This window comes from Gopherus flavomarginatus, chromosome 3 (genome assembly GCF_025201925.1).
Source record: "Gopherus flavomarginatus isolate rGopFla2 chromosome 3, rGopFla2.mat.asm, whole genome shotgun sequence".
Taxonomy (NCBI): Eukaryota; Metazoa; Chordata; order Testudines; family Testudinidae; genus Gopherus; species Gopherus flavomarginatus.
The window spans coordinates 71,720,717-71,734,160 of record NC_066619.1 but is presented as its reverse complement, the minus strand read 5'-3'; the positions used below and the strand labels follow the sequence as shown (position 1 = coordinate 71,734,160).

At 39.9% G+C, this 13,444-nt stretch overlaps 1 protein-coding gene across 5 annotated transcripts in view; it reads left to right on the top strand.

Annotated features, from left to right (window-relative positions):
* EPB41L4A (erythrocyte membrane protein band 4.1 like 4A) overlaps window positions 1-13,444 on the top strand; it is a 207,696-nt gene that overhangs the window by 148,139 nt on the left and 46,113 nt on the right. For all 5 annotated transcript variants that reach the window (XM_050945784.1, XM_050945783.1, XM_050945781.1 and 2 more), the window contains one exon: window positions 2,949-3,070. In XM_050945784.1, coding sequence (XP_050801741.1) covers window positions 2,949-3,070 — 122 coding nt within the window. The remainder of the gene's footprint in view (window positions 1-2,948; window positions 3,071-13,444) is intronic.

Sequence of the window (13,444 nt, the reverse complement as noted above, 5' to 3'; positions counted from 1 at the left end):
TGGAGGTTTTCATGCTAACACCCATATTTTGGACGCTAAGGTCCAGATCTGGGAAAAATGTTATGACAACTGTACCATACTCATGGAAAACCTTGGCCAAGTTTGAATGTCACAGTATGGGGTACAGCCTCCTTATCACTGTCTCCCAGGAACATAAACCTAAAATCATAAGTCATATAACCCTCAACATCTTAAGCACCTCCAGAACCTCAGTTAACAAATGAGGGCCAAAATCTTAGTAGAGAAGGATCTGGCTCCACAGGGGCTTCCAATCTACTCTTTATTGGAGTGATCTTATGTATGAATTTGGAGTGAAAGTGCCTCACAATGAGAAATACTTGATTCTGTGCCAGAGTAGAGAGGACCCAGGCTGTCCACCGCCTGGAACAGTTCTGCTGATTGGGATGTGGCAGATGCTTTGTTGTAGGAGAAGAAACTTTGCCTTCACACACCTATGGCATGAGATTTAACATTTTTTTGTTGCAGTTGGCCACACTTAAATATTTCTGCCCCTGGTGCTCTAATCTCCTACCTTCCCCCTTCATTTGTCATGGGCTGTCTGTATACAGCACCAAGGTGCCTGGTGATGATAATGAATTCACCTCTTGGAATGAGTCGTTGTCGACTGCAAAAATGTTTTTTAAACATTCCAGATAAAGTCTTCTCTTATCATCAGAAGGGAAGAAGGAATCCTTGCTTGTGCTGTGTTGATCTACAAGGGTTTTCCCCAGATGTGGGTTAGTGTTTTAATAATTTGCAATTTTAAAAAAGATTGGGACTATCCCATTAAAGTTCAGCTACTGCGCATTTGAAGCATATTGATTATCAGTATGATAGTGAATATTATTTAATTGGTTGGTATTTGAAATTCAGTAACTGTTGCTTCATTAAAGGCATATTGGCAACTGTAATTAACAGCATCTTCATGTGCTTAAAGCATTAGCTGTTTGCTTACACTGTAGATCTGATTCCCGCTACCCCACCTTTTCTATTATTTGATTTTTTGGGGGTGAGTGGGTTATATCATTGAGGGGCAACAATAAAACCACTTCTGCATATATAATGTAAGCTCAAGACAGAAGCTATAATTCCATGCCTGAGGAGAGGGGGTCATAACCTTTGCTTGTTAGCCTCTGGGGTATTTGTTTGTTTGGACTCTGATAGTTTGTAAGCAACTCCTCATTATCAGATTAGTTGTTTAGATTAGGTGCTGCCCAAAGGGGATTAATGAAGGCTGCTGTTGGAGGGTTACAAACGTTAACATGGTTGCAGAGCTATAACATTTGTTAATGTTTTCTGGCTAGCCTGCAGAATAAAATAATTTGAAACTTAAAACTAGTAATATTTTGATCCACTCTGATGTTTTTTTCCCCTTAAATATATTTTCTGATGTTTAAAGAAATTAAAAAAAAAAAGTGTTCATCCAAATGGATGTTCACATAACTCAAATACTAATTACAATGTTTAACACACAGTATAATTGCTCTTCACTCATTAGAAATGCGCCTGAATGTTTTTAAATCATTGCACTGCAGATGTGGCAACTTGGAATTACTGCTAGAAATGATCTTTCCAAAAACCTTAATTTAAAATAAATGTGAGAGAGAGCTATAAAAAAAAATTAAATGTCTCTGCATTTTATTTTTGTTGAAACTGAAATACCATTAGATAGTTTTAGTGTTAGTAGTAAAATAATGTTAGTGTTTAATTGATCTTATTGTATGACAGCAGAAAATAAATAAAATTCATAGTGCTGTCTGGTTAATATATCTTAATATAATATACAATATATCTTATCACAGATGTTTTGTTTAAACTTGCTTTTGTCATTTATGGTTAATATCACTTTAAGGTTAAATTCAGATATAGAATATATTTTTAGTCTTATCGTCTGCTTTTGTTTTGTTTTGTTTTTTACAGGGAAAGGGGAAGCGTAACTTAATTTTATTGAAAACAGTTCAGTAACATAGGTCCAAATAGGAGCCACAGTTTTTTGTGATACAGAGATTTACCTTATTTGTTCATTGTGTGTTAAGAAGCTTGTCTCTACTATAGATTTTAATTTTTTTGTCAGTTTAAATCTGAAAATGTTTAAATATCTTTCCCAATTATTGTAAACTCAGGAATGCTTAGGTTTTAATTAATTATTTTTGTTTTTTTCCTAATGTCTAAAAGAAAATTTGAGAGCTGCACTGAGTACGCCACACAATATGCTTTAACAAGGGCACATATGCACTACCTGTGCCTAATTCACATTCACACTAGGGCAGCTTTACACTGTGTAGTCATGGGTGACAGAGCTTTAAAATGAACGTAAATATAATCAGGTCCTATCATTTTTTTGTGTTAATGGCTTGTTGCAGTCTGGCACTGCACCAAGTTTGGTGCTGCTTTATCATTCCTATTTTGATTATGTGAAATATTAGGGCGGCCATTTGTCACCTCAAACAGAGCAATGCTAAAGGGATAGTTTAGTAAGACAAATGACTGTAAAAATTAATTCAGGTATTAAAATTAGAGCAATCAAATTACTTAAGAAAATTGCATGCTCAAAGGTTATCGTGAGGCTACAAAAAAGGCCAAGCTGTGTTGGCTACTGTCTTAATTCTCAATAAAGTAGCATTTTGTGTGGATTCTGGAACTGTTTCTGGAACTCAGCTGAAAAATACCAAATGCAGAAAAGATTGGCATGATTTGTTGGCAGTTCTGCCAAGATTTGATGTGAAACAAAATCACAATGAATGACATTGTAGTTAATACCTCACAGCCTGCTGTGTGAGCAGGAATATTAGAACCGAATCAAGGTTCTATGAGTAACGGGTTGATAACTAATTCACTGTGCTGTCCCAATCCAGCATAATTTCTCTAAATAAAAATGTTAAATTGCTTTAAGGTTCACTTCTCAGTTTTCTGTTTATCCATCATATTGATTTTCTTTCATTTTCAAGTGGCAGAACAGCTTTGCAGATGAGCAGAGAACTTTCAGTCCAGCTTCCTCGGCCTGACCAAAATGTTGAAAGAAGTCGTAGTAAGACTTATCCAAAAAGAAATGCACAAACGCAACAGACTGGTAAGCTCTATTTGAACACTTCTGTTTATTTTGTCTAAGGAGAAGCCTTTTCTTTGGCCAAAGATGAGTCACTCTGTTTTCAGGAAGTCAAGCTGAAGTTACTGCATTATCCTGAAGTTTCTCTTTAAAATGTGTTTTCTGTTTTCGTTTTAGACTGACATAAACATACGTTAACTGGAGCTAAGAATTCCAACTTTATGAATAGAAGTGATAAAGGAGTGTGGATTAGTGATAAAAGTACATTTTTGTAGACTCAAATGTACAGTACAGTACAGTAGCCTGAAAACATGTAATCAAAAGGCATTTATTTTCTTTGTGGCTTGGTCTACACTACGCATTTAAAACGATTTTAGCAGCGTTAAACCGATTTAACACCGTACCCATCCACACTACGAGGCCCTTTATATCGATATAAAGGGCTCTTTAAATCGGTTTCTGTACTCCTCCCCAACAAGAGGAGTAGCGCTAAAATCGGTATTACCATATAGGATTAGGGTTAGTGTGGCCACAAATCGACGGTATTGGCCTCCGGGCGGTATCCCACAGTGCACCGCTGTGACTGCTCTGGACAGCAATCTGAACTCGGATGCAGTGGCCAGGTAAACAGGAAAAGCCCCCTTGAAATTTTAATTTTCATTTCCTGTTTGCCCAGCGTGGAGCTCTGATCAGCACAGGTGGCAATGCAGTCCCAAATCCAAAAAGAGCTCCAGCATGGACCGTACAGGAGATACTGGATCTGATCGCTGTATGGGGAAACAAATCTGTTCTATCAAAGCTCCGTTACAGAAGACGAAATGCCAAAGCGTTTGAAAAAAAAATCTACAGGCTACACAGTGCTGCGTGACAAGCGTAACGGGAAGCCAGAGACTCAAATGGACGCTCATGGAGGGAGGGAGGGGATACTGAGGACTCCAGCTATCCCACAGTCCCCAGCAGTCTCTGAAAAGTATTTGCATTCTTGGCTGAGGTCCCAATGCCTGTAGGTTCAAACACATTGTCCAGCATGGTTCAGGGAATAGCTCGTCAATTTACTCTCCCCCCCCCCCCGTGAAAGAAAAGGGAAAGAAATCGTTTCTTGACTTCTTTCAATGTCACCCTGTGTCTACTGAATGCTGCTGGTAGACGCGATGTTGCAGCAGTGAAGAGCAGTATCCACTCCTCTCCCTGCCTGGTGGCAGATGGTGCAGTAGGACTGGTAACTGTCCTTATTATCAACCCGTGAGTGCTCCTGGCTGGCTTCAGGTGAGGCTGGCCGGGGGCGCCTGGGTGAAAATAGGAATAATTCTCGGTCATTCCCAGTAGATGGTACAGAACGGCTGGTAACCGTCCCCATCATAGCAACTGGGGCTCCATCAGCCCCCTCCCTTCCCTGTGTAAAGAAAAGATTCTGTACTGCCTGGACTATCATAGCAGCGGCATGCTGGTCTCCTCTCCCCCGCACCGCTTAATGTCCTGCCTGGACTGTCATAGCACTGGGAGGCTGCCTCCCCCTCATTTTATCTCACTAACAAGTCATTGTTTCTTATTCCTGCATTCTTTATAACTTCATGGCACAAATGGTGGGGACACTGCCACGGTAGCCCAGGAAGGTTGGGGGAGGAGGGAAGCAACGGGTGGGGTTGTTGCAGAGGCACCCCCCGTGAATAGCATGTAGCTCATCATTTCTGCAGGATCTGACACAGAGCAGCTGTGCTCTCTGATACACTGGTTCTCTAGTACACTTGCCCCATATTCTAGGCAGGACTGACTCTGTTTTTAGAAACCATAAAGGAGGGATTGACTCGGGGAGTCATTCCTAGTTTTGCCTTTGTGCCCCTGGCCGATCTCAGCCAGGGGCACCCATGATAGCAGCAGACAGTACAAAAGGACAGATACCCGTCATCTCATTGCCAATTTACACCGGCAGCAGACGGTACAGAACGACTGGTAACCGCCTCTGCTATCATGCAAAAGCAAATGAATGCTGCTGTGTAACGCTGGAGTATCACCTCTGTCCGCGGCATCCAGTACACATACGGTGACTGTAAAAAAAAAAAAAAAAAAAAAAAAAAGGCTGAACGGGCTCCATGGTTGCTGTGCTATGGCGTCTGCCAGGGCAATCCAGGGAAAAAGGGCATGAAATGATTGTCTGCCGTTGCTTTCCCGGAGGAAGGAATGACTGACGACATTTACCCAGAACCACCCGCGACAATGATTTTTGCCCCATCAGCCACTGGATTCTCAACCCAGAATTCTAAGGGGCGGGGGAGACTGCGGGAACTATGGGATAGCTTCAGAATAGCTACCCACAGTGCAACGCTCCGGAAATCAACGCTAGCCTTGGACCATGGACGCACACCGCCGAATTAATGTGCTTAGTATGGCCGCCTGCACTCGACTATATACAATCTGTTTTATAAAACCAGTTTATGTAAAATCGGAATAATCCTGTAGTGTAGACGTACCCTGTGATGTTTATAGCACTCTGCAGTTCAGACTATGGGGGCCTGAATTACAGCTCACCCTAGCATGCTGTACTGTAACTCCCCTGTGTGGATGCTGCAGGTGCAAACAGAAAGGTACCTAGTTCTCATTAACTTAAGTCCTGTTGGGCTAATAAGGATTTTATTAGCCCAAACTTTTGTTCGTGCTTGTTGTGTCCACATGGGGGAGTTACAGTGCAGCATGCTAGTGTACGCTGCAGTTCATATCCCTGTAGTCCAAAATGTGCAGCCAAGTAGATAAGCCCAAAGACTCTGTGAACAAGGTCTTGTGTCTTAAGTAGAACATTAGACCTACGTAATGCCTGTGGGATCCCTGAATTATGCATCACTGCTTCACCCAAGGATTCTTCCCTTCACTATTTCTCTCCAGTACAGTCCAACCAGTCCAACATAACTTGTGGCATTTATTTTGATGTTAGATTGAATTTAAGTTTCCACTCTCCTTTGGATTTTTAGCGTGCTTCAGATATGTGTATTGAAAACTCATAACTGCATTGTCAGAATGTCAGGGGGGAACTGGAAGATCTGGCATCTAGGTGGGGACATTTAGGACTAAGCGGTGACTGCAGGAATGGGCCCCAACATAATAAATAGTTCCTGAATTTTTGTAATAGAAACAATAGGTTTTGAGATTTTAGGCTTCAATCCATACGAGTACTTATGCATGTACTTAACTTTCCATACATGAGTAGTTCCATTGATTTAAATAGAATTACCCGTGTGCATAAAATTAAACATGTGCACAAGTGTTTGCAGGATTGAGGATTTAGTCCATAATACTTGAAAAATTAGCCAAATTGTCCTCTTGTCACAAGGTAATTGAATTACTAGAGGCATTCAAGAGCCCCAGTTTTTTAAACCTAGCCTATACTGATACTAATGTGGTAAAATTTTCGATGTTTTACTTTTTAATCTTAATGTTGTCTTTAATATTTTCATCTTTTCTGCATTACATTTTCTGATATTTGTACATTCACATTTGACAAGATTTTTATAGAAAAAATAGGAAACACTAAAATAAGAAACTTTCTCAGAAAAAATATTAAAGAGAACAAAAAACAAAACCAAACCCCGAAAACAAACAAACAACTAGAATCCCAACAACCCTGAAATCCAAGTTTGTTCATGGAATAAATGCCAGTGAGTCATTATCTTAATTTATTCCTGCATCATTTGCATTTATAGAACAGTAATGTTTTATGAGGATATTGTTTTATCATCTATTCCATCTTACTAGCTACCTAAATAGTTATCTAGTGGTTAGAGCATGGATTGGGAGCTAGGAAACTGGGGTCAAGTCCTAGCTCTGCCACCAGGCTCTGTGATCTTGGGCAAATCAATCAATCAATCAATCGCTCTGCCTCAAGTGTCCCAACTGTCAGAATTGATATAGTAATGGTTACTACTGTACTTCCCTCACATGGGGGGTTGTGAGTATTAATTAGTTAATGTCTAAATGCTTAAAATATATAGAGTGGGATTTTTAAAAGCACTCAGCATTGGTTTTACTTTGCTTCCATTGATGTCTGTGGTAGATTTGGGAGCTGAATCAGGCCAACACGGAGAGCTTTTAAAAATCCTACCAATATAGTGCCATGTAAATGATAATCATTACTGTAATGTAATTATTTCCTAATCTGTTTATATAGCTATTCATATCAAGGGGCAGATGTTCCCCTCTTGTGTTAAACAAGAGTTAGAGGGGAAAACTGCACTGGAAACCCTGAAAGATTTTCTTCATAGGCTTTTCTCAATATCATTTCCTTCTAATGAAGGAGCTTACAGTCTCCTGGAATGGAATGCAAAACGCAGTTAACCTGGATCCAGGAATGTTCTGTGCTGGTTACAGGTCTCACCTGTCTGATGTTTAAGCAAAAGTTAGTACTTCCCCCTCTGTGCCTGTTAGTTGCAGCCCTCAGGAAGGGGTAGAACTACTTTACCGTTCTCAGAAAATGTACACAATATGTGATTGTCTGAGCTATGCGTACGAAGAGAGGCACTCCCTTTGCTTACAGGCTACTTCACAGATCTGCTTTATGCTGCAGAGGTGTGTAGGTGCATAAACATGTAAGAGACTACCTTCCTCTTGAAACTAAGGCAATGCCTACACTACGAGCTAGGAGTGTGGCTCCTCAGCTCGCGCACGTACTTACACTGGCTCTCATTGAGCTAGCATGACTGTAAGTAGCAATGTAGCCATGGTAGCACTGGTTGTGGCGACAGAGGCATGTGCCAAGTACAAACCAGTGGCTATGTACTTGGCACGGCTCAGACGTGTCTCTGTTGTCACTATGAGTGCTACCATGGGTACACGGCTATTTATACTCATGCTAGCTTGATGAGAGCTAGCGTGAGTATGTGTACATGAGCAGGACAATCGCATTCCTAGCTCATGGTATAGATATAGCCTGATTTTTGCTTTTTGAAAACGGCAGTAGGACTCTCATGAACTTTGAAAGACAAGGTGGACCAATACAAAATATTACCTCATCCACCTTGTCCAGTAAAATATATTACCTCACCCATCTTGTCTCTCTCATATTCTGGGACCAACATGGCTACATAACACTACATATAACATTTGGCATAGACATCCATTCAGCTGCACTATTCAGTATTTCTGTTGATAATCTGAAATGGATTTCATTTCCTGCCTCATCTCTCTCCTCTAATTTTGCAGAAAAGTGCATGGCTACTCAGTGATTACAGTGAGTGATCCTGTCAGCTGTAACATAAATCTCCAGTATCTGTTCAATATGAGCACTTGCGTGTCTTGTAGTCTTTACTACTCTTTATTGTTTCAGTGGCAAATGTTCTGCACTCATTGATAGTTGCTGTCATTTTTCTATGGTTATGAGGAAACTGAAACCTATTCTATGTTTTTGTTTGCCTTTAGTGATGTGCAAAATTCCACAAGAAGTGCATATCTGTGTTGTTTTGTTGACTTGCAAAATTTTGTAGCTCACAAATTTAAATAGAAAAAGCTTTTTCCCCATGTCCACTTATATATGCATATGTCTATAGCCTCTTTCCCATTCATCGATGTGTAGATTATTTTATTTTTAATGTAACTTGTGTACTCAGTAAACCATTTATCACCAAATGAGTCCCAGAAGTGCAGCCACTTTCTGTTGATGGGTGTGCCTTACTTCTAAATGATTGTCCATAAAAACAAATAAGTGTTGCATATGTCACTTAACCTCTTGGGAAAGGTGAGAGAGCCAGAATGTTCTCCATGGAGAGCAAGAAGCATTACAAAAGAAAGACATGCATGTTCCTCTGACAGGCTGTCCTGACACTTGTAACATCCTTGCATATAAATAAGCATCTGTTTGAAACCTCATTTTTTATTTTGCATATGGGCATGTACATTGATAAACAAGGTTAGCCCGCTTTCTATGTTTAAAAAGATTTTCAGAGGTTGAGGGCTGATTAATGTTTCTCTCTTCATGCTGGAGTATAATTGGATACCTCATGTGACAGGCTCTGCTACATCTCATTGGTATAAAACCTACATTTTTCACATAGACTCTTTCTTGAATGTAATCGTGTTGAGTCCAATTAACCCAGTAAATCAATTCTGCCTCACTTGATTCATATTATGCATCATTTGATAAAAACAGAAGCTCATAGCAGACCTTAAATCCTACAGAATAATTCTGATTTAGGAGGTGAGCTTGGTAGGATGAAGTAGTGTTATGAGTTATTTAAAGCTTCCCATGCTTAAAGTATCTGGGAGAGTAATACGACATAGTTTAGTAAAATAAATACTATTTTTTAGGATAGTTAGAATTGTACCAGTTGTTGTCATGATAACTAACCATTCATAGTGTTATATTTTCTGGTGTGGCGTAATACAATTAAACATACATTGCTCAGCATTTTACACTGATTTATTTGACTTGATTTTGCCTGTCTCCTCATCTGAATTATACATTCATAGACTCTCATAGACTCTAGGACTGGAAGGGACCTCGAGAGGTCATCGAGTCCAATCCCCTGCCCTCATGGCAGGACCAAATACTGTCTAGACCATCCCTAATAGACATTTATCTAACCTACTCTTAAATATCTCCAGAGATGGAGATTCCACAACTTCCCTAGGCAATCTGTTCCAGTGTTTAACTACCCTGACAATTAGGAACTTTTTCCTAATGTCCAACCTAAATCTCCCTTGCTGCAGTTTAAGCCCATTGCTTCTTGTTCTATCATTGGAGGCTAAGGTGAGCAAGTTTTCTCCCTCCTCCTGATGACACCCTTTTAGATACCTGAAAACTGCTATCATGTCCCCTCTCACTCTTCTCTTTTCCAAACTAAACAAACCCAATTCCTTCAGCCTTCCTTCATAGGTCATGTTCTCAAGACCTTTAATCATTCTCATTGCTCTTCTCTGGACCCTCTCCAATTTCTCCACATCTTTCTTGAAATGCGGTGCCCAGAACTGGACACAATACTCCAGTTGAGGCCTAACCAGCGCAGAGTAAAGTGGAAGAATGACTTCTCATGTCTTGTTTACAACACACCTGTTAATGCATGCCAGAATCATGTTTGCTTTTTTTTGCAACAGTATCACACTGTTGATTCATATTAAGCTTGTGGTCCACTATGACCCCTAGATCTCTTTCTGCCATACTCCTTCCTAGACAGTCTCTTCCCATTCTGTATGTGTGAAACTGATTGTTCCTTCCTAAGTGGAGCACTTTGCATTTATCTTTATTGAACTTCATCCTGTTTACCTCAGACCGTTTCTCCAATTTGTCCAGATCATTTTGAATTTTGACCCTGTCCTCCAAAGCAGTTGCAATCCCTCCCAGTTTGGTATCGTCCGCAAACTTAATAAGCGTACTTTCTATGCCAACATCTAAATTGTTGATGAAGATATTGAACAGAGCCGGTCCCAAAACAGACCCCTGCGGAACTCCACTTGTTATACCTTTCCAGCAGGATTGGGAGCCATTAATAACTACTCTCTGAGTACGGTTATCCAGCCAGTTATGCAGCCACCTTATAGTAGCCCCATCTAAATTGTACTTTCCTAGTTTATCTATAAGAATATCATGCGAGACCGTATCAAATGCCTTACTAAAGTCTAGGTATATCACATCCACCGCTTCTCCCTTATCCACAAGGCTCGTTATCCTATCAAAGAATGCTATCAGATTAGTTTGACATGATTTGTTCTTTACAAATCCATGCTGGCTATTCCCTATCACCTTACCACCTTCCAAGTGTTTGCAGATGATTTCTTTAATTACTTGCTCCATTATCTTCCCTGGCACAGAAGTTAAATTAAGTGGTCTGTAGTTTCCTGGGTTGTTTTTATTTCCCTTTTTATAGATGGGCACTATATTTGCCCTTTTCCAGTCTTCTGGAATCTCCCCCATCTCCCATGATTTCCCAAAGACAATAGCTAGAGGCTCAGATACCTCCTCTATTACTCCTTGAGTATTCTAGGATGCATTTCATTAGGCCCTGGTGACTTGCAGGCATCTAACTTTTCTAAGTGATTTTTTACTTGCTCTTTTTTTATTTTATCTTCTAAACCTACCCTCTTCCCGTAAGCATTCACTATGTTAGACATTCCTTCAGACTTCTCAGTGAAGACCGAAACAAAGAAGTTATTAAGCATCTCTGCCATTTCCAAGTCTCCCGTTACTGTTTCCCCTTCCTCACTGAGCAGTGGGCCTACCCTGTCCTTGGTCTTCCTCTTGCTTCTAATGTATTGATAAAATTCTTTAAAGAGTTTTGTGCCAAGCACTATTTTGTGCCAAGCACTGCTGGGGATGGTTTAACTTTTGCTTTTTTTTTTTTTAATAAAAGAAAACAGAATGATATTTACCAAAAAGATCTCCATTTCTTGCACATAGTTCTTACTCAGTACAAAAAGATACCACCTGTAATTTCCCTCTTTCTCCCTCCTGGCTCAGTAGTTCACTTGCTTTTTAACATTACAAAAATCTATTTAAATTAATTTTAAAAAAACAACCCTTTCCTTTCTACAGCCAGCTCAGTTAGGTCAATTTAGGGCTAGATTTTTGCCTAGTGCTTGTGTCCCCCGGCACAGTCTGAGCTCCTGTGGTAGGGGAGTATTAGGGGGAGTGAGGATGGAGAGCCAGGGCTAGGGATGGTGCGCTGTGCACACTCCCCATACACCTGGGAGTTCTGGATGGTACTGTGTTTTCTGAGCCACAGTCTATCCTGGAGTTCCCCTTGGGAGGGGTTTGCTCCACATTCCCTCCAATTTGGGACTGTGTGTAAATCACACAATGTAGCCCTTAAAATCCCCACTCCCTCCCTTATCTCATAAAAATAATGTTTTCTGCCACCAGCCACTCCCAGTTCCTGTAGTGGCCCTGTGCTGATTGTCATGGCTGATTATATAAAAACATTGAATTTATCACATATTGTCCATCTCCCGTTGTTCTCACCACTGTAGTGATAGGGTTAGCTAGCCCGTGTAATGCTGAGTGGCTTACAGTACTTCCTTGTTACACTGGCCCATTATCACATGGGCCTAAACTCATTAACATGGCAGCCAGTGACTGAACCCCCATATTAAGAGTGGGAGCAGATGCTGAGAGGATAACGATGAAAACATTTAATTTTTATGTGTGCTTGTTAAATATATTTTGGGCTTAAAATGGAGATCTGGGGGAGGGAGTGTACATAGTGAAGAGAGGGGAACTTTAGGTTTATTCCTAAAAATATTCATTAAAAATGATCTGGTTCTCTTGATGGGATAGACAGTTTGGTTTTGCCCTGGCAGATTATCTTTCCGGGAACAAGATTACAGTTATACAAAAACATCCCTCTTATTATCCCTTATTTAAAAGGTTACATATGTCAGCCATTCAGGTATTAGAGAAAAATCAGACAAGGAAGCTTTAATCTCTATGTATTTGATGTGTATCTGTTCCATTAAAGTGAATGGCAGGAGGCTTTTTAATTATCTGTTTTACTGCAACAAATAAAAAGCTAGTAGCCAAGACACATTAGGAGATTTGGGTGCTCTAAACATATGCTCGATACTTGTAATCTATGAACTATGAGCTAAATATAAAACCTTATTTAGATCTTCTGTTACACTGAGATGAAACCAATGTATCTTCATTGTCTCCATTGGAGTTACTGTGATTTCACCAGGATAAATGAGGTCAGAATCAAGGCTTTAGTGTTAATTTTCTTTATAATATTTTTTTCTATAAAACTTAAGTCATGGGTTTTTTAGAGAAATAAATGGGCCATGTTTGACCACAGTAGTTAATGTTTACCACTAACCAGTGTTTGTTCATTTACTACATAGATTGACTATTAGATTTTTTTCTACTTTGGAATTTGGAGCCATAACACTGCAGTAAAAGTCGGAAGAGTGTAACATAAACATTAATCACTGTATTTTAATTTAAAAAAGACCGAAAAAACACATTTTTTCTTTATCCTTAGAATCTGCAAATCTGGTTTTCTCCTTGCTAAACACTCATACAAAATTAATTGGCACTCCAGGCTGTTAGCACCGAACAGGCAAGGTTGATTTTCCAATCTGGTGTTAGGTTTGGAGAGCTTCTTTCATAGGCTCAAGTCTGTGGTATGAATGACTGTGCTGTGCTCTTATTCACTTTCTGGTTTGATTTAGTTGGGAAAGGGTTGCAGTTAAATGTTGCTCTGGTTATAAATCAAAAATGCCACCAGTGGAGCAGTGTTCAGGATCCTTCATTGTTCTGTAGCATTCTATTGTGATCAGAATGGCATTTTGTGCAGCTTTCAAAATGCTGGAGATTAGGTGCATTTATCTGATGAAAAGGTTATTTATCCTTTTTGTTAAGTGTTCCATTATAAGAGTTCCTTATGGGGATTCTTCCTGCGACAATGTTTATATGACCCCATCTACTGC